Below are 22,715 nucleotides of genomic sequence, written 5' to 3'. Positions count from 1 at the left end.
CGTAATATCTAAATTTCATGACAAAACAAATCGACACCATCGTAGTTTATTATTAATCCCGAGCCTGCATTTCATCGGGTGTTCCTACGTTACCGTGAACAGGATTATACCATAGCATATACAAATAATAATAAATAAACACTAATATGTCCGGTTTTTTTTGTCATAGGCGTTTAACGTTTCAAATTTTCATAAAATGTTACCATCAAAACAAACAGTAAGCCAATGTTTAAGGGCCATCCACTATTTTAAGCATGTGGAGGAACACTTCAAACACTAGAGTTTCTGTAAGATGATCATTTTTAAGTTCAAAACATATAGTTTTTCCTACACGCCTTTGCCAGTAAGTATTAGTACGATTGAATATTAAATCTTCTATCTGTTTCATTTCCGAAACTCAGTTTGTATTTAAACGGTATCGTCTTTCGGCTGTTTTATTTGTTCCGTTGTTTTGCGACATTTCTACGGTTTAATGCAGATGCTCTGGGAATTAATTTCTACTAAATACATAGCAAACTCTACTATTGGGAATATTACTATACTACATACATTTCAATGAAATTATTTCGGTCATTCAGAACCACTTTTTCTCGGTGAATTTAAACAAAAGAGGATTAATTGGATTCTTACTTGTTATCAGAGTTTTTTTATACTCAGAGTCATTTTGTTTATAACAACCATCTTTACTATGTTACAAATACGTAAACATGTGGTTTCCTTGGTATAAAAGTATATTTATCTAGTAATTGACATTGTAACAGCTGATCTATGATCTTATTTCTCATTAGACCTGCGACTATCTGTCAGACCAACTGTCTTCCTCCTCTATCATTGGACGGCGTCAGACTTCTGTCAGTCTCTACTGTTGCTCTTCAGATCTCTGTAACCGAAATTGCACGTGTAAGTGTTCGAAGTTATTGTTGAACATACAACTGTCTCTAGACCAGCAATCCTTTGTCGGACTAAAAGCATCGTGTGGTGACACCCCATAGAGTCCTTTCTGCTACACTTCAGTTCTCGGCAGTAAAACATTAAGTAACAACATATTCAGCGCATTCGAACGCTGTGTCGAAAATTTCTTTACAAAAGTAGGTCACTTAAAATATGAGCAGTGGCAGAGAGAAATGTAAGCGGAATAACATAAGTCCTTTGCTTCGGTGAATACATCGGAACGTGTGCCTATGCTCTGATATGGTCTTTTTTCAATATTTAAACAAATTTTAGAATTAAAGGATAAAAATAAACGCCGATACGGATTAAATTTGCTTTAGTTGTTAAAATATTATATCAACATTTATTCTTAAATCTGATTAGAAATAAATGTAAACATTATAAAATTGAAACGAAAGAGTAGTCAATACTTATCATTATATATGCGACAGGTTGATGAAAAGAAATATGTTTGTTAACTCTATTTTAAATAATTTTAAAGCCTTTGTAAATCTGGCAGTCACAGTCAGTTTGTTTGTTTGTCCGAGTGTCCGTCCGGTACAATCATTTTAGTTAAATTTCGATTAAACCTGATATGAATAAATGTACAGCATCCTGGAAAGAAGTATCAAATTTTGCATGTGTGATCTCGACTCAAAAGTCATGGAAAAGGTTCAATATATTATGCCTTTGTCTTTCTACTATTTCCTTAACTTGTATATGTATGCTGTACATCCATCACATGCTACTAAATAAAAATAGTATCGAGCTTAGCATTTGCGTTCTCACCTCAAAGGTCAAGAAAAAAGGTATTCCTTTGCCTTTCTACTTAACGTATATATGTATGTTGTATATACATCTCATGATACCTAATAAATTAAACGAAATATCGATGTGCCACTTGACGACTTAATACCTATGTCGTATTTCGCATGCCGTTGCTTGCTACCAAGAGCGAACGAAGACCTTTGGAAATCTTGTTTACCACAATATGCATAACCCATATACTAAGATAATTGTACAAACACGCTTTAAAGAAGTTACATCTTGCGTTAAGAAAGAGGTACACTGGGACGAAATTACTGAAGTAATTAAACAAAAGTAGTTAGGAAAAGGCAGTACGTAGGAATCTAAGACAAGTTGAAAAACGAACTTGTACCTCTATTGGGACTGTTTTCCGTAAAGTAAATTGAAAAAAAAATAACATTTTCAAACCGCAAAGTTCAGAGAGCGCACGAAGCGAAAACCTATAATACGCTTATAAGGTTAGAGTATGTATTAGTATCAGATTTTCCAGTATGTATTTTGATGATGTTCGTTAACTTGATGTAGAAATTTCTGTATAAGGGTCCAATGGTATATTAATGTCAGAATCATACCTTACCATTGCGATGTTAATAATAGTAGCCTTTAAAAACACATGTGGTATATGCTTTTAGGCGGACGAGCCAGCATGTTCTAAGTTTGACTTTGAAGAACGATTGCTTGCCAAAGTCATGAAACTGGAACATACGCTACAGACAACACAATAAACCGTCGCATCTATAAAGGCATCTATACAAAGAAGTAAGTGTACAATGATGCCAGTTCCACGTTAATATTTAAGCATTTATTTTATAAAAATAGATGAAATAAACGATTATATCATATAATGTAACATCTGATTGAGAAGATAGCTAAGAGAATCACCTCCTCTTCAATTACATGTTTTAAAAATGCTATCCTGGTTTTTATGCACATGTATTACACATAAGGTTTGGTGATATGATATGATATGATTTTAAATGTTTTAAAAAGTCATGACACATATATCCGATGCAACATGCAAAGCTGTGATTAGGAGTTGAACATGTTTTACGAAGGAATATTTTATCAAATTTCCAATCAAAAAGCATTTACCTTTTCATACAAAATGGATATGTTTGTGAGTCAAATTTATCGGAACTTCCTAATCAACAATGCCTTGTGGCTTTGTGTTGATTGCAGCTATTTAAAAAAGATACATGCATTTTTGCTTCCCGGAAATGAATTTCATACACGAAATTTCATTATTTTTCTTAATATCTGTCTTAGTTGACAAGATATCATCAAGATCTCTCAAGACATTGTTGAATAGGTAGTCTTAGGCATTTTCACATAAAAACGAAGTACTAATCTCGACAGACCTTTCCGTAATAATGTGAATTCTTTTTGATCCAAAATCTGTTTAAATATTTTTTTTGTAAAAGTTGTTGAACTCCTAACTAACCAAAAACATGTCGCCAAGAATAAATGCTTCACTCCAAATAAAGATCGTTCCTCAAAGCTAAATAAAACATGTATTTTAAACGTTGTAGTTTTTTACCATCCCCAACCACTTTGCATCGATGACGGCCCTTAATAGCCAGTAACGCTGTATTTGTAATGTTATTTACAACGTTATGATTTGGCAATCGAATGATTACTTTTTATATTAATGGTCATTTTTAGCTGGAGCGACTTACATACGCTGGGGTCGAACCGAATGCAATACCAGTGGCACAGAACTCGTGTATAGAGGTTGGTTGGTTTTTATGCAATTATGTTGTAAAGCCCAGTGGCGTAAGGCTACACCTTGATATTTCTTAGTGACATTACTTCAATGGGTTAAAGTCAAATTAGAACAAAAGTAAACTAGAACATACACATTAAAACAGAATTATACCAAAGACCTACATCTAACTTATATAAACGTTAGATAACCTGACTAACAGTGTTCTACTGAGGATAATAAGTATTAGTACACAAAAACAAAATCAGTTATTTCAAAATCAAGCTGAATATCTTAATGATATGGACAAGTCCATTAACGGAGCCGTGGACAAAAAAACCTGACGCAATGTTTATATATCATGTTGTTTAATCGTGCGTGGATTGAATAGCTAGATTTATTAAATGTTTAAGGTTTTGCCGGAGGATCGTTTTACACAGACAATGGTGGGGCCTCGAATTACCTTTGCTTTCCGGAGAAACCGGAATGGGGAAATTACGATGATAAGGAGAACAGCGACAGCGCCTTGGTGTATGGTGGGGAGTACCAACTTAACAACAGGGAATCATTTTTGACCACGCAGATGTGGGTAATATCTACCAGCAAGATGTTCCATGTGCAGTATGCAAGACTGAGCGATCATCTTTGATGATGATTCCGGCGAAAAGAAATTGCTTCGACGGGTGGACGAAAGAATATGAAGGTTACTTGGCAGCCGGCTCGATAGCGACAACCGCGCCTTCTGAGTACGTTTGCTTGGATGGGAAACCGGAAATCCTCTACGGCGGAGGTACGAACACAAACGGGAAATTGTTCTATATTGCCGAAGCGAGATGCGGCTCCCTGCGTTGTCCACCATACGTCAATGGACGTGAGCTGACGTGCGTGGTGTGCACTGCTTAGGAACGCTAGAATTGTGTATGACTTGTATTGAAATGTTTTATCATGGCAGTATTTGAAAATAAATATCTCAACTTCATTTTCATTTTAGTACTATAATGGTAGCGCAATATTATTCAAAAACAGTTTTCATTACTGATAAGATACTGGTCCGCATAAATTGAATACATGTCATCGTATTCAACAGAATGAAACAAAATTGTTCAGTGTAAATGTTAAGGATAATTATATTAAAACAAGTAATTTCGTGCATTCCGCTGTTTTATTGAAATGTAACTGTATATATTATTTCATTTACTGAATCTCTGAAATATTTAAGTCTGTTTCAAAGGGGTGTGATTTTTATCATATTGTATTTTTGCTTCAAAAAACCCAAAATACCTCAAATGGCGAGGCGAAAATACGATAGAAACGAAATGATAATCCGTCATGTTCCGACCACGTTCTTATTTTCGACCTGCCAGATGGCGTATCGTCGTGTTTTCTAAGCGCAATTTGGATTTAAAAATTGTCATCATTTCACCTATGCTTTTCACTTGAACTGTTTCCCATATGCTTCAAAGAAAAAAATCAATACATGAATTTTATGCCGTTGACTCTTGTTGAAATAGTCATATAAAAGTGATACATGTATTTTTGTAATATGATTTTATAACACAAGGATGCATACGAAGTCATATTATTCAATTTGCTACTCACGATTTGCAATCCATCGATCGGAATAACCCATACTAAGTTTGTTAATATACTGAAAGGATGAGTTAAAGATATTAAATTGAACGACGATTTATGAATTTGAATTGCATTCGCCTATTTTTAATCAACATACTCAATGTTAGAAGAAATCAATATACAAAGAACTTTTTCTGTAAAAAGATAATGTCTAAATCCCAGGATCTTATTACTCCAATTTACATGTTTGATATAGTTCTTATCTAATAATCAGTAAAATACTGAACTCAAGAATGTTAGTAGGTCGATCTCAAAATCAGATAAGATAACACAAATGTTGGTTTAATTGGCTCGTTGCTGTGGTTCAAATTGCTTTATTAGTAGCCAGTTGTAAAGGCATACAATTTCATTATGGAAGTAGTTGTTTCAGTAATATTGACTATTGCTGTATGTTTGACAGGAATACAGACTGTTTCCTGTCAAGGTAACACTCTAAAGGATTTCTATTTTAATTCGATTGATTCTAAATGAAAACATATTATTTTTTTTATTTAAATCACGTTCATTTTTGTCCAAGCCGTAAATCGATTATCAGTTTGCGGCTCGCTTCTAGAACGTCCGTATTTAAATAAAATGTTCGTTTTAAATCAAAATGGCTACCAGCGAAATGATTGGATGCAGTGTTTTATACTGAAACAAACTTTTGTTACCAATCCAATTAAAGCAAAAATCAACGCCGAAACTGCATTATTCATGCCTAGCTGTAGTGTCTAATATATTTTTTATTCGTGAAAAGGAGTTATATAACCTTTATATAACATGTGCATTCATGAAGCTTGATGCAAATAAATGTCTACAACTTGAATGTTTACACTCATAATTTAGATAAAATCCTTCATAAGTTATGTAGGACAATCACTCCTAAAAGTATATATATCGTAGGGCCTATCTGTTTCGCATGCAACAGGACCGAAAATCCCGAAGACTGTCGAACACACGTGACGTGCGGTGAAAATCAAGTAAGTAGAAAGGTTTGAGTCACAACTTCTAAAGTGAAAGCTAAACCTATAATTATATTTGAACAGTATTTAAAATATCCAATTCTCTTGCAATATCAATATTTAAATAATTTAAACAAAGTGAATTCTGATATCTACCCGACTGTATAAACGACATAATAAGAACTATATATAGATCTGACATAGCACTCAAATGATACTTCTATTTGACAAGTACACAAAACGTAATCGTAATAAAAACTCGTGACTTATGACTTATCATTTATATGGAGCAGGAGTTGTTTACGGCACTAAGAATATTCAGTAAAAATCGCAAAATAAAATAACTTTTTCACCGAAATGCGATTCCTATAAAAACGCAAAGTTTTTTTTTTCCTTATTTCGTGTTTTGAAAAATTAATCAGTGAATAAGTTTGCAAGCGTGTTTAAATCGTGTTTACAATTGTTGTTCATGTTCAGGTTTGTAGTGTACAAGAGGTATCCTTGCCACACGGAGATGTGTATTTCTGGTCAGGATGTGAAGATGTTGAGGTGAATGTTGCCATCGTTAAATTTGATAACATTCCATTGGTACCATCGCAATTATTATTGATCCCGGGCTTGCATTACATCGGGTGTTCCTACGTTACAGGATTATACCATAGCATATACAAATAATAATAAATAAACACTAGTATGTCCGTTTTTTGTCATAGGCGTTTAACATTTCAACTTTTCATAAAAAGTTACCATCAAAACAAACAGTAAGCCAATGTTTAAGGGCCATCCACTATTTTAAGTATGTGGAGGAACACTTCAAACACTAAAGTTTCTGTTAGATGATCATTTTTAAGTTCAAAACATATAGTTTTTCCTACACGCCTTTGCCAGTAAGTATTAGTACGATTGAATATTAAATAGTCTATCTGTTGCATTTCCGAAGATCAGTTTGTATTTAAACGGTATCGTCTTTCGGCTGTTTTATTTGTTCCGTTGTCTTGCGACATTTCTACTGTTAAATGCAAATGCTCTGGGAATTAATTTCTACTTAATAATGTTTCGTACATAGCAAACAAATGTTGTCTACTATGGGGAATATTACTATACTACATACATTTCAATGAAATTATTTCGGTCATTCAGAACCACTTTTCCTCGGTGAATTTAAACAAAAGAGGATTAATTGGATTCTTACTTGTTATCAGAGTTGTTTTTATACTCAAAAGTCATTTTGTTTATAACAACCATCTTTACTATGTTACAAATACGTAAACATGTGGTTTCCTTGGTATAAAAGTATATTTATCTAGTAATTGACATTGTAACAGCTGATCTATGATCTTATTTCTCATTAGACTTGCGACTATCTGTCAGACCAACTGTCTTCCTCCTCTATCATTGGACGGCGTCAGACTTCCGTCAGCCAACAACGCTGTCTCTACTGTTGCTCTTCAGATCTCTGTAACCGAAATTGCACGTGTAAGTGTTCGAAGTTATCGTTGAACATACAACTGTCTCTAGACCAGCAATCCTTTGTCGGACTAAAAGCATCGTGTGGTGACACCCCATAGAATCCTTTCTGCTACGCTTCAGTTCTCGGCAGTTAAACATTAAATAACCACATATTCAGCGCATTCGAACTCTGTGTCGAAAATTTCTTTACAAAAGTAGGTCACTTAAAATATGAGCAGTGGCAGAGAGAAATGTAAGCGGAATAACATAAGTCCTTTGCTTCGGTGAATACATCGGAACGTGTGCCTATGCTCTGATATGGTCTTTTTTAAATATTTAAACAAATTTTAGAATTTAAGGATAAAAATAAACGCCGATACAGATTAAATTTGCTTTAGTTGTTAAAATATTATATCAACATTTATCCTTAAATCTGATTAGAAATAAATGTAAACATTTTAAAAATGAAACGAAAGAGTAGTCAATACTTATCATTATATATGCGACAGGTTGGTGAAAAAAACATGTTTGTTAACTCTATTTTAAATAATTTTAAAGCCTTTGTAAATCTGGCGCTACATCGGCCTGCATATGAGAGCTCAGTAAATGGGATTGGCAGTGCAGATCTAGCTGTCGACGGGGACACAAACAAAGACTTCTTCAGCGGAAAGTCTTGCATGCACACTATTTCGAACGAGCACTATTCCTGGTGGGCGGTGGATCTGGGACGGGAATTTCACATCACGAAAGTGAAAATACATGAACGGGGCGATGCCGGAGCAGACGGTAATAGACGAGTGACCATGTTTTATTATACGATATATATTGGAACCAAAAAAAGCCTTTGCGCTATATAACGATTTTAGTATTGTTACGCTGTGCGTTTCTCGTTTAGTCGAAGTTGGTTCTTGGATTGTGTATCTTAACAGAATATTCGATAATTTAGTATATATTTTTTATTATATTGGTTTACAAACTGTTCGCTCGAAAACACCGATTTACCTTTAATGTATATGGAATAAAAAATAAAGAAATTTCCATATAATGTATATTCGGACTGCTAAAGAACTTAGTAAACGGTAACAGTAAAGTCGAAACTCGTTGGCTCGATAACGCTTGGCTTGATTTCCTCGTTGACTCGATTTGATGTTATGGACATATTTTATTATTTGGCCGCTCTCTTTGATATCAAGACGACGGGTTTCGACTGTACAAAACTACGCCTGAAGTACCTATCACCTCTGCCAGCAAAATTTATTTCATTTATTTTTTTCTTAATTTAAAATATGATATCAGCACACTGAAAGCAGAGTATATTTCAAGCCTTGTATAATAAATATTAATATCTATTGCGACATCTTATCATTCTCAGGTCGCAATTTCCACCTTCTTGTGCTGGCGAGCTCGGTGAACGCCACGAAACTGGACAGGACATCAACTCTATTCACCAAATGTGGGGCGTACTTCGGCCACTCTAGCGAAGGCAACACAATTGTCATCGACTGTCCTAGGAGCACGACAGGTAAAGTGCCTCAATTAACAAGCATGTAATGGAATTAACACATAAAATGTTGGTTTTTATTACATGATTTTGGCAAGATTTTATATCAATAACAATTTAGTTCTGTAACCCTGAGTGCGTTGCGTACTGTATATTAACTGTAATGGTTTCATCCCTCTGTTTTTAAGCATGTATTTATTGATATATAATTGCTGATCTCGTCCAAAAATCTAAAATTGCCTATATGGTGCAATGTACTATCAAACTTGACTACCAATGTACGACTTAAACTAACCGTCATTGTACATTGCAAGTCGAAATGTATTTCAATAAAATACTTCCTATTACAGGTCGTTGGATAAGAGTACAGCAAAATGATCCGCACATTGAATATCTACATCTGTGTGAGGTGGAGGTCTTTGGGTTCTAGGTGTCCTCTAAATAAAGAAGAATTACGTGTTTGTTTGGTTTGAAAAAATAAATGCGCCATTGATCTTATTGTGTGTTTTGTTCTGTGGGCACATACTATCTTGATGTACAATTGCCTCTTAACAGATTGTTCACGTACATTGTACATATTAAATGCATACTTGTTGCCAACCTAAACTATCTGAAAATAGGTAACTATCATTTCTTCGTGCGTTGTTTCGTTATTTACCTTCAAAAGTTTTAAGTCTGGCTATTTAACATTTAATTGATTCAAGTTGTATTAGCAAATCAGCACTTTTCCTTTCGATATCAACAAGAGCAGAGAGTTGTTTGATCCGAAAGCGCGTAGAACTTGATAGAACTGGGCTATTGATATAACTTGGGATGTATCTAATAAGCATTTCAACTTAGTGAGAATTTCGTAATTTTTGACATCGATTATTTTAAACACCCGCTATTTTTCATCAGATTTTTTCATATGCATATATTGTTTAGACCATTTTTTTGCTTATTTTCATATTTTTGGTGCACAAACATTGTTCGTTTTCTAAAAATTCAAATAAGAAAAAAGGCATTTTTTAAATAAGTTGAAAATTGTTACTAAGATGCTTATTGAATACGGTCCCAGAGCTATTGTATATGTATGCGTATTTATGTGTCTTCGTTTTCTCTTATCAGACCATTCATTAAACATGGCAATAATCAAAGATTATAAAACTAGAAACAATCTTATCCATGTGTAATTGATGTAAACGCAAGAACAATTGCCTAGTATTAGGCAAGGTATGTGCAAGCAAAACTCGTCCTCCCGTGATAATAATTCGGCACGAAATTAAGCGTGACCTCATTTAATGAGAACAGAACGGAACAGAACCGAAATTTCATTCGACTTAAAAAAAAGCTCATCGTCACAACACTATGTATAGTAAAAAAGACATGGCATGTGAAATTATAACATAAGTCATATTATTAAATCATTTATATGTTTAATATAAATATTGTGAGAGTGTGTATAACAGTAACAAGACTGTCATCGATATTAAGGAATAAAATGGAAATGTAATTATGTCGGTGATTTATAGATTTCTATTTCTATAATTTCTATAATGTGCTGATCAATGGTTAAATAATACAACCGAAAGGTTCCTCTACGTGATATATACAATTTTGTGGCTAACTGTGTCAGAATATTAATTATTAAGAAAAAACAAGAAAAAACGCAACAAAAATCAAAAACAAAAACATTTGTATGTCCTTAGGATTTACAGATTTCAAACAGTAGTAATTTTTAGACTGGGTTTGTCAATGTTATCTTATTTGTACCTTAGTATCAATAATAGAGTAATCTAACTCTTTTAAACTAGTGTTTAGTCTAATTGTGCTTATCATTACTGTTCTGTTTTCAAGCACCATAGCCCGATATTAAGAGGTTGATTTTTTTGTACAAGTCTTGCATGCCTTGTGGGGAAGGCATCGGTTTGATCTTTTTATTGACTTTACCGACGTGAGTTCGCATCCAAAGAAAACCAAAATACTTCTTAATAGTATAATTGTATTTTTATCTGCGAATTCGATCATAGAATGATATAATGATACAATAAGTGTTTTCAGATGCATTACCGTTAAAACCTATGTTTAATCCAAATACATAAGCGAGTCCTTTTTAACAACAATCCGCTAGACAAACGAACTATCTGGAACATTTTTGAAAAGTAGATAGACATTAAGGCAAAGACACAGATACAATAAGATAGCTGTACTAGGTCGCACAGGCCGCACTAGATTCAGTACGCAGGCCGCCATACGTCGATGCCCGTAAGCTGATATTCCTGATTTGTAATTCTAGTAAGGAATGCAATGCTTACCCAAAGATATTTTCTCTTAGTATTGTTAGTTGATTTAGTGCATTTGGATACTGTTCTTTTTGTGAAAGTGTTGCGTTACTAACTGAATTTACTTGTGTCGCATAGACTGACAAATCGCTACACTGCTCAAAATGAACGGTAACTAAATATGTTACGCGTAGAATAATGTAAATGAATGTTCTTTACTGTGACAGTGTTAATATGCTACCTTAAATGATGACGTATTTTCATTATTAGCTACATAACATTAGCATTGCCAAGCATTGATGACAAACATAACAGACTTCGTTAATTTAACAGCAACCAGCAAGCTTCAAAAATAACTAATTCATTTGGTGTCAATTTTAATCAGAATATATTCTCTTCATTAAATGCAGATGTATCAGAGCACTTTCGTTTAAACTTAAACAAATATCGATAACGCTTAGGCAACAGGTTCGATGTCAGGAAGAACTCGATATTCGAAATATTTCTTCTGGTATTTGATCACATTGAGAACCCAGGGGCCATATCGCTCAGACTTGTGGTCCGGACCTTGACCGGTAGCTTTTGACATAAAGTTGATCCCGATATCTCCGTCGTAGCTGGGCGTAAAAAAGAACGGTACGGCGTAACGATCTTGCTTGATGTCGATAACGCGGTGCTTGGTCGCCTTAAACCTCCCGCCCATCATACGAGAGAAGGTATCTCCAATATTCATGACCAGGGATCCAGGTCTCGGATCAACCCCAACCCACTCACCGTTCATGTTCTTGATCTCTAGTCCTCCGTAGTTAAAGCGTGTAAGTAGTGTCAGGAAGTTAGTGTCGGTGTGTTCTGGAGTAATAAGCACTTTCCCGTCTTCAATCACAGCGTTTGATGGTGGTTCGCCTTCCCAGGGAGGATAGTGCATGATTCTAAAGGTCGTACAAGGCCTATCAGCGAAGATCGAATCGAACGAGTTTTCATCAATTCCTAACCCAATAGCTGCGAGGCGAAGGATTTCTATGGCGGTGTTATGCAGAATCTCATAATGTTCCTGCATAAAAGCTTTGAATGGAAATGAGCCGTCTTCTTCAGGCCAGGGGGATTTTTCATAGAACCAGTTGTTTTTCGCAATAGTGGAATCATCTTCGCGCACGTCTCTAGCGAACTCGAAACCTTCTTTTCGGCTTGGCTCGCCTTCTTGCACGGGGAAATACCCTCTATAAACATTCTTGTTCGCTGGATTCCAAAAGTTTCTCATCACAGTCCGTTTAAAATCAATTGGTTTGTCGAAAAACCATTTGCAAGCTTTAAATAGCCCATCGTAATCCAGTTTATCCACATTATCAATAAATAGGAATCCTTCATTTTCTAACCCTTGGACCACTTGATTGGCGAGCTTCTGTCGCTCAGTGTAAGCCTTCTTCATGTCGATGATAGGCAGAGTCGTCGACATGTTGGCTAAAATATAGAAATGTATTTACCTTTTTAATGTGATACATTACATAATTAGCCCAGTGAAATAATGTACAAGAATGTTCATGCATGAAAACAACAACAATTATATACATGTTATAAAGTCGAACCCCGTTGGCTCGATATCCCAGGGACCGGCCAAAAACTTTCAGCCTCGCGCATTACAAGCCAAGCGGGAAGGCTTATTTAGAGTGAAATAAATATCGCTCTTTTACCTTAAGTTTGAGACAAAGAGAAAATCGAGCCAACCGATATCGAGCAAACGGGTTTCGACTGTATAACATAAACATAATTATTTGTTTACATTCATGACCATTCTTAAATTTATTGATTTTAATACATTTAATATCTGAACGTTTTGCGTCTGAATATGAGACTCATTATATCAATGCAAACTATACAGACACTTCTAGTAGTCAATCCCCCAAATGTAATTTCTGGTAACGGCCCACCCAAACGATACTGAATGAGAAAAACAATCATGAAAACAACACCAACAGATCATACACGCGTCAACATAGCTTTGCCATTAAACTAGGAGATAACTGCATTGGAAAATTCACTAAAACAAGAGTTCACTGCAACCAGAGTTTATTCGGGGTTAAGACCAGTTAATATGTTCAACATTCATCAATAATTACAACATTTCTAAAATAAGCCTTATCATGGCAAACATCAACTTGAACACCATGAAGAAAACATCATAAACACCATTAACGTATTTTAACTTTGAAGAAGCGTAATTTCATAAGCATTGTTTATTACTTAATGCAAATAACATTCAATCACGGTTTAACACCTAACAAAGTAAGCTTTACACACTATTTGGATATAATATCTGTATTCAAATGTCACAGATTACTCATGTATATATATTGGTACAAGTAAAGTATAATTCTTACCTTCTTTTTAATTGAATGCTTCACTAATGATCCTGTATAATCTACTAAACTAAACAGCGATAAACACTACTCTAAAATGATATCAACTTCAAGTAAACAAAAGTTCAATATTCATACCTTCACTAACATTGTAAGATTATATTGTAAGGTTAGAAAGTATGTACATATAAATAAGATATGTTAGAGATGTCTTAAAGGGACTCGTTCTGGTTTTTGAACAATTACAATTTTTTGTTTGACGAAATAAAGATATCAAAAGCTGGAAACTCAAATGTTTGTATAAGCTCATTTTTTTGAAGGCCACAATGTTTATAAAACTTAGGGTCGCTTAATAGGGGGTTTGTTGTTGCACAATGATTAAGTTAGTATTTAGCCGAAGCGAAGGGCGTCTTCGATGGTCAAACTTACACTAAACGAAGGTCAAACTGACACTTAACGATGGTCAAACTAACAATACACGAAAGTCAAACTAACTAACTTTTTATTCTTATACCAATTAGTGAGTGCTCAAACTCGCACTTGTAAAAAGGTCGTTTTAACTTCCTAAAAAGCCTACAGCGTGTCCCCCTAATAACACTTCAAACTAATACCCTTCGTTATATCATCAACAATTCAGATATTAAATCATCAAAGTACACTTAACAACACGCCACGTGGAGATAATTAATGAGTTTCCAAGGGTATCAAGTATTGATATTAGTGGCAAGTAAGATATACAGTTTTATCAAAAAACTACTGTCTTTGTTTGCTGTCTGGTCTAGCGAGCAAGGCGATAAATTGGAAATAAATCAGATACGTCCAGAAAACAAGCCACTTTATCAACATTGAAGTTCCAGAGATCGTAAATCAACGTTAGCAGCACAAGGTACCTATTTAAAGTGTTACTGTATCAATTTATCAGATTGTCAGCTTTAAGAGGAAGACGTGTTAAAAGACAAATGGTCAGATTGTTTTCATCACGTTAAATTATAATATTTCAATAATACCCTGAATCATAAGATCTCAGAGAAGTAAAACATACAACTTCAAGCCAGTTATTAAAGTGGCACTCTTATTCAAAACAAATACATACACATGTATAACGAACATCCATTTTGAGTGATAAACCTTTAACTTCTTAGTAAATAATTATTTTATGGTACTTATCAATTACTGATAACAAGATTGTAATCGTGTATTTTATAGCTGAAAACGCAAGAATATTAAATGATTGGTGAGTGCTAAAAGATTTACTGTGAATTACTTTTGTCTCATAATGTGGAAATACCATGTTTTCTGCACATTCCTTTCAAATTAAATTCGGTTTCCTTCATAAGAACCGCTGGTTCATTGGATGAACCTATCTCTAATGATGAAATTAAAAAAGTCTTATCATTGGGTCATTGAATCTCTTTTTTAATCATACGACACTCCTCGTATGTTGGGCATTAAGTCATTTCCAATTTTATTATTCCCATCAGATCCAAATACTTACGGAGGGTTAACTCTTATTAGCATTTGTTTCAAAATTGATTACTCTTATATTGAATGAAAGACTAAAAACCTGGGCGGAGTAAAACAGTACATTAAAGGTTGCACAGTTTGGGTTTTAAAATAAGTACAGTACTGTGGATCCTCTTTTTACTTTACACGCATTGCTTCAAAAGCAGTTTGAAAGGAAAAAGAAGGTGTATTGTTGTTTTATTGATTATAAAAAAAGCTTACGATTGCATTGATAGAAACAGGCTCTGGTATAAATCTAAAGGTTGGAATCGATTGTAAAGTTTTGTCCGTAGTAAGATCAATGTATAATAAGGTGAAACTTTGTGTGAAACATTGTGTAAACTGTAGTTAAATTGAAATTGTTCACATAAGGCTAATACGCGTTCCTAATTGGATAAAAGGTTAAAAAAACTATATTTAGATTTTTATCAACAACCTGCCAGATCGATTTTGTTGATTTTTTCGGATTGTTGTCACTTAGCAAATATGTTGATAAATTGCAAAAGGTCTTCTGTCATAGGCATCCATTAGAGTTCTTTGAATGTTAGAACTATTTACAAAAATAATTGTTGATGGAATAACGAAATGTTTTGCTTTTTTCAATGTATTTTAATGTAATTTAAAACTGAATCCAAACCGTGTAATTTTCGTTCTAAACATCAAGTTCAATTGTAACAATACAATAAAATATACAGGGACAAACCCAATAGTCGAAAATTAGTAAAAAAAAAAACGGTTAAAGGGCACAAACAAAGGGCCAAACGACAATGAATTATAGACACAAGGCATTAAGTCACATGCACAAACAAGGCTGTTAAAGGGCACAAGCAAAGGGCCAAACGACAATGAATTATAGACACAACGCATTAAGTCACATGCACAAACAAGGCTGTTAAAGGGCACAAGCAAAGGGCCAAACGACAATGAATTATAGACACAAGGCATTAAGTCACATGCACAAACAAGGCTGTTAAAGGGCACAAACAAAGGGCCAAACGACAATGAATTATAGACACAACGCATTCAATCACATGCACAAACAAGGCTGTTAAAGGGCACAAACAAAGGGCCAAACGACAATGAATTATAGACACAACGCATTCAATCACATGCACAAACAAGGCTGTTAAAGGGCACAAACAAAGGGCCAAACGACAATGAATTATAGACACAAGGCATTCAATCACATGCACAAACAAGGCTGTTAAAGGGCACAAACAAAGGGCCAAACGACAATGAATTATAGACACAACGCATTAAGTCACATGCACAAACAAGGCTGTTAAAGGGCACAAGCAAAGGGCCAAACGACAATGAATTATAGACACAACGCATTCAATCACATGCACAAACAAGGCTGTTAAAGGGCACAAACAAAGGGCCAAACGACAATGAATTATAGACACAACGCATTCAATCACATGCACAAACAAGGCTGTTAAAGGGCACAAACAAAGGGCCAAACGACAATGAATTATAGACACAAGGCATTCAATCACATGCACAAACAAGGCTGTTAAAGGGCACAAACAAAGGGCCAAACGACAATGAATTATAGACACAAGGCATTAAATCACATGCACAAACAAGGCTGTTAAAGGGCACAAGCAAAGGGCCAAACGACAATGAATTATAGACACAACGCATTAAGTCACATGCACAAACAAGGCTGTTAAAGGGCACAAGCAAAGGGCCAAACGACAATGAATTATAGACACAACGCATTCAATCACATGCACAAACAAGGCTGTTAAAGGGCACAAACAAAGGGCCAAACGACAATGAATTATAGACACAACGCATTAAATCACATGCACAAACAAGGCTGTTAAAGGGCACAAACAAAGGGCCAAACGACAATGAATTATAGACACAACGCATTCAATCACATGCACAAACAAGGCTGTTAAAGGGCACAAACAAAGGGCCAAACGACAATGAATTATAGACACAACGCATTCAATCACATGCACAAACAAGGCTGTTAAAGGGCACAAACAAAGGGCCAAACGACAATGAATTATAGACACAACGCATTCAATCACATGCACAAACAAGGGTGTTAAAGGGCACAAGCAAAGGGCCAAACGACAATGAATTATAGACACAACGCATTCAATCACATGCACAAACAAGGCTGTTAAAGGGCACAAACAAAGGGCCAAACGACAATGAATTATAGACACAACGCATTCAATCACATGCACAAACAAGGCTGTTAAAGGGCACAAACAAAGGGCCAAACGACAATGAATTATAGACACAACGCATTAAGTCACATGCACAAACAAGGCTGTTAAAGGGCACAAGCAAAGGGCCAAACGACAATGAATTATAGACACAAGGCATTAAGTCACATGCACAAACAAGGCTGTTAAAGGGCACAAGCAAAGGGCCAAACGACAATGAATTATAGACACAACGCATTCAATCACATGCACAAACAAGGCTGTTAAAGGGCACAAGCAAAGGGCCAAACGACAATGAATTATAGACACAACGCATTCAATCACATGCACAAACAAGGCTGTTAAAGGGCACAAACAAAGGGCCAAACGACAATGAATTATAGACACAACGCATTCAATCACATGCACAAACAAGGCTGTTAAAGGGCACAAGCAAAGGGCCAAACGACAATGAATTATAGACACAACGCATTCAATCACATGCACAAACAAGGCTGTTAAAGGGCACAAACAAAGGGCCAAACGACAATGAATTATAGACACAACGCATTAAGTCACATGCACAAACAAGGCTGTTAAAGGGCACAAGCAAAGGGCCAAACGACAATGAATTATAGACACAACGCATTCAATCACATGCACAAACAAGGCTGTTAAAGGGCACAAACAAAGGGCCAAACGACAATGAATTATAGACACAAGGCATTCAATCACATGCACAAACAAGGCTGTTAAAGGGCACAAACAAAGGGCCAAACGACAATGAATTATAGACACAACGCATTCAATCACATGCACAAACAAGGCTGTTAAAGGGCACAAACAAAGGGCCAAACGACAATGAATTATAGACACAACGCATTAAGTCACATGCACAAACAAGGCTGTTAAAGGGCACAAGCAAAGGGCCAAACGACAATGAATTATAGACACAACGCATTAAGTCACATGCACAAACAAGGCTGTTAAAGGGCACAAGCAAAGGGCCAAACGACAATGAATTATAGACACAACGCATTCAATCACATGCACAAACAAGGCTGTTAAAGGGCACAAACAAAGGGCCAAACGACAATGAATTATAGACACAACGCATTAAATCACATGCACAAACAAGGCTGTTAAAGGGAGATATTTTTTATTGGTTTTCAATTCTAATATGTTTTTGTTTAAACTTTCGGTTTCTGAGCTTGTTTCTGTAGTTTTTCATATGCATTTTATGTAAGTATTCAAAAAACATTTCGATAGAATATCTTACATATACATATTTACACAAATAAAGAGTGTGAGCAACGCAATTTTTCCCGTGTTGCCTTTTGTTGAATTTGTAACACTACTAACCTGTTTGTGTACAATACTGATGATACCTCCAGAATTTTTTTAACCTAATCTGTCTGCTTCTATGATTTATTTAAGCAATTATTTCCAACTTAATACCCACCTGTTACAGAAACGCATTATTGGACAATGAACTTTCCGATCCTCTGTCAACAGACTCAAAGCCATCCATATACTAAAGTGACACTCTTTCAAAATCAATACATACACATGTATAACAAACATCAATTTTGTCTGATATACCTTCAACTTCTTACTAAATAATGCATTTATGGAAAATATTTGTTACTGATTACAAGATAACCGTGTACTTAATAGCAGAAAGCGTAAAAATAGTAAATGATTCGTGAATTCTAAAATATTTACTGTGGTCTTCTGTCGTCTCATAAGGTAGAAGTACCGTGTTTTAAGCTTATTTCTTTCAAATTATACTCAGTAACCTTCATAAGAACCATTGTTTGCGACATTTATTCATCCTCTTTCGATCATTAAAACAATATTATTAATTTATGGTAATCTTATTTGGGAGTAAAAGTGCATCTTGAATGGTTTATATTTACACAGTCAAAAATACAACCAAATGAGCCGCCATGCTCAATATTTTTCAATCAATGGTGAACACATTTACAATTAGCAACATTATTTATTAAGGTTTGGACACGATAAATCTACACCATGGTCTTAACATGGTCGTCGGTCCCAATTAAATTACCAGTGTTGTTGGGTTATCGTGGTTCAATAACGTACATCGTGTTTGCACTGCCACACGGGACCCTCCCTTGGCTTCTATAAGTAGTTTAGCTGAATGACTTGGCGGATGTTACCTGCGACTCGAGAATTAACAATCAAGTGTCCATTTATTCGGCCGCGGATCCACAATTTTATATAAAAGACTGTTCAATTAATTTATATTAGTAGGAATAAACCCTTTTACGTAATTGCATAATGAACGCTCAAGGGTTCACGTTATAAAGTACATAGGGCTTTGATGTTCATTCTTTGGGGAAAAATGTGATAAAATCCAATCAACAATTTGCTTTCATTCCCTCTCGGTGTCAAAGAACAATAATTTATGAATCAATCATTCTTTTCCGAATGATGGACAGCTTGATTTAAGATGTTTGCTAACTCTTTATGTTAATGCTTTTTATCCAATATTAAATAGTTCGTCGTCAAATTTACTTATTTACGTTAAACAGACGGATAAAACAAATTAGGTGGATCAAAAGTACTTCAATTCTATATTTTAAGTTGTTCTACATTTCGATTTTATGTGTGTTATCTTCGTTACAAATACGGCACCAAACATCGGTGAAAATTAAGTTTTCATTTTCATACCGAAACGTACACTTATTTAATTACTATTTTAAACTTAAAGTACATTAAAAAACAAAAGTATGTAAGAAAGATGTTCATAGAAATATTAAACATACTTTGCTTGCAAAGTATTATTGACATATCTCGGCAGATGCTGGTCAGTTCAATTGTGTTATTTCATGGCGCCATTTTTGCCTTCCAGACTATGGTCCTTCTTAGAGTCATAAACCGACCAAATGTCATCATTGAGACAGAATTAGGGTGGTGAAAAAGCACAAACATGATCCATATACTGTACACATGATGCATAAAATGTGAAAAGATAACATTTCGTCTATTTAAAGCGTTGAACTATAATTTTATCTATGTATGCTCACATTTCGTTTTATCAAGTTGACATCACTGACCTATGAACTCAATGTTAAATGGAGCTAAAGGATGTTATTTAGAATATTCTATTGGATCTTATTGCTACGTAGTATTTTTTCGGCATTTGAATTATTTATTTTTATTTCTATAGAACTGGTCACGTAACAAGATGACTTTTGATATAATTTACGTGGTCAAGCAGAATGCATCAGGCGCCCTGTGAATGTATAACGCTTTTACTGGGTTTATTATTTTTGTCACGTTTATTTTATAGGATGAAAATGAAATTAGGAATGTTTTAACCAATAATATAGAAATGTTTATCTATTTATCAGATAAATGTGTGATTTTGTTCATTTATAACATGTAAATATTATGTTTTAGTACGGATTGGCTAAGTATACGACTTTAAGTCACACTAAACAGAAAAAGGCAAACATTTTCCAATAATGAGCATTGCCAAACTCTCAATGACAATCAGATAATTTCTCAATGATTTTTATTCCGTTTAGGCCGATGTAGAGGTCGTGAAAATGACATGTTCTGCATGCCACAAGCACCGTTAGACCAACTTCTTATTTAAAGATTAGAGATGCATGAACATGCTATAAAGTGAAAACATGATTAAAGTGGCAAATACCATATATTGTTTTTATACCAACTTTGTTTCCAGTTTTGTTTTAGAACAGTATCAAATGTTTCAGTCAATACTTCATTCATCCACTATCAACATAAATTATTTTTACTTTGAAAATACGAGGGCCTTTCAAACAATAAGTAGATTGTGTTAAGTTCAAAAGTGTTTGATGTAGTGCATAAATATTTTGTGATTATACAAATAAACAGATACATTTAAAGATTCTCCAAAATGTAATCAGCTAAAAACATTTATTTATGGATTTCCATGATTGTCGTGTCAATAAAAGGGTTCGACGAAGCATTTGGTATAAAACTGAGTACTTTGAAAAGTTTTAGAGATTTAAAATATATATACATGCTAATAATACTATCAAAATTTGTTTATGAATGCCCAAATGTCTCATTGGATACTATAATAATATTTAACTAATCTGATCAAGATTTTCTAAAAATCAAGATTTTTTATGTATGTGATAAAAATTGATCTTGTTAAATGTGAACGACACAACAACTTTTACTCTTTTTCGTCATTTGATTCGTTGTGTTTTCCGCTCTATAATTTCACATATGTGCAGCGATAACAGTTATTTATTCGTTTAATAGTCCAGTTAGAAGTCATCTTAGAAATTGCCTTCTTTTAACATTACTAAAAGCCTGCTGCGCTGCATTGCTCAACTTATTTTAAAATCAACATCAAGTACAGTTGATGTTAAGCAGTACCAGAATAATAATTGCACTAATTAACCTTAAAGAGAACAGATTGTGACGATTTTTGTTCATGAATAAATTTATACCCATTCGTCGATGTTTTATGTACCGTGTCTAAGAATGCTTTTTATGTGCTTTGCATTTGAGAAATTAGCTTTTATCTTTTCATATGATATATCAAGATTTGAAGAAAAACACCTTGTAAGTTTTGTTAAAGTTTAATATTTAACTAAATTGTAGCTTTAAATTAATACTGCCCTTATTGTCAAATGAATGAGTTTTGTCCCTTTTCGTTTCTCATGTCTGACGTATTATCCTTCATATTTTCTTCGTTAAAGATTCCAAAGGAATCCGTCATACAAGTAAGCTTTCTTCAAATAAAAAAGGGGACCATTTTTGTTCGTCATGATCTCATTGGCCTTTATAAAAATGTACTCTGAATTTCAACAGAAACGTACATCGACCAAAAATTGAACGGTTCTACAGTAAAATCCATACAAAACTTTTTAATCGCTTCAAAAATATTAGAAGCGCAAATCGTCAATGATCATATCGGAAAAGGTTCATTAATATGGTTAGGGTTAGGGTTAGGATTACAGCCGGATTTGAATTTCACAATGATTCCGACTTTGTAAAAGGTCCAGTAGGGATTTGTCAAACGCCCGCTCAATGGAATTACAGGCTTTGTAAAATGATTATGTGATATTGAATCTAGGAAACGAAACTGCTATCAGATGCCTGGATCGGATGCAATCGTCCTTTATAACAATAAATTCTGCTAAAACACCCGATACACGCAGGATTGATCGATGTATTTTGAATTTGTAACCATATCATTGGATAGAGTTTCAGGATTTGTTAAACGGGCATTTGATTGATTATGTAACGACCACCAACACAACTGAGAATGACAGACCTGCAACACACTTTAAACAACACATGTTTTATTCGCCTACAAGAATGCGAAATGACATGAAATTGCAGATTTTTTTCAGAAAGGTTCAACAAATGATATGCAAGATAACTTTACGTAAATTGTGAAATTACATTGTTGAAATTGTTTATTTTCCCTGTG

At 34.5% G+C, this 22,715-nt stretch overlaps 2 protein-coding genes and 1 pseudogene across 2 annotated transcripts; 2 read left to right on the top strand and 1 right to left on the bottom strand.

Annotated features, from left to right (window-relative positions):
• The first annotated feature begins 1,104 nt into the window (after positions 1-1,104).
• Positions 1,105-4,342, top strand: LOC128219323 (short-chain collagen C4-like; annotated as a pseudogene).
• Positions 4,343-5,383: 1,041 nt separating this feature from the next.
• LOC128218772 (fucolectin-5-like) lies at positions 5,384-9,444 on the top strand. Its single transcript, XM_052926464.1, has 7 exons — positions 5,384-5,495; positions 5,954-6,030; positions 6,490-6,561; positions 7,365-7,488; positions 8,020-8,247; positions 8,834-8,983; positions 9,313-9,444. The coding sequence occupies exons 1-7, from the start codon at positions 5,423-5,425 to the stop codon at positions 9,390-9,392; spliced, it is 804 nt and encodes a 267-aa protein (XP_052782424.1). The 5' UTR covers positions 5,384-5,422; the 3' UTR covers positions 9,393-9,444.
• Positions 9,445-10,409: 965 nt separating this feature from the next.
• On the bottom strand, positions 10,410-13,663 carry LOC128220486 (uncharacterized). The gene is made up of 2 exons (XM_052928903.1): positions 13,599-13,663; positions 10,410-12,681 (listed from the first exon to the last, which is right to left on the bottom strand). The coding sequence occupies exon 2, from the start codon at positions 12,674-12,676 to the stop codon at positions 11,681-11,683; it is 996 nt and encodes a 331-aa protein (XP_052784863.1). The 5' UTR covers positions 12,677-12,681; positions 13,599-13,663; the 3' UTR covers positions 10,410-11,680.
• Positions 13,664-22,715: the final 9,052 nt, after the last annotated feature.

Source organism: Mya arenaria, chromosome 15 (assembly GCF_026914265.1).
Source record: "Mya arenaria isolate MELC-2E11 chromosome 15, ASM2691426v1".
NCBI lineage: Eukaryota > Metazoa > Mollusca > Bivalvia > Myida > Myidae > Mya > Mya arenaria.
This window is presented reverse-complemented; position numbering and strand designations above follow the sequence as displayed.

What these genes read in the sequence shown, in the direction of transcription:
- LOC128220486 (XM_052928903.1), bottom strand. Translation starts at nt 12,676, where the DNA reads ATGTCGACGACTCTGCCTATCATCGACATGAAGAAGGCTTACACTGAG.
- LOC128218772 (XM_052926464.1), top strand. Translation starts at nt 5,423, where the DNA reads ATGGAAGTAGTTGTTTCAGTAATATTGACTATTGCTGTATGTTTGACA. An exon ending in TGACGTGCGGTGAAAATCAA is followed by an intron (nt 6,031 to 6,489) that starts GTAAGTAGAAAG and finishes GTTCATGTTCAG; the next exon opens with GTTTGTAGTGTACAAGAGGT. An exon ending in CTGTAACCGAAATTGCACGT is followed by an intron (nt 7,489 to 8,019) that starts GTAAGTGTTCGA and finishes ATAATTTTAAAG; the next exon opens with CCTTTGTAAATCTGGCGCTA.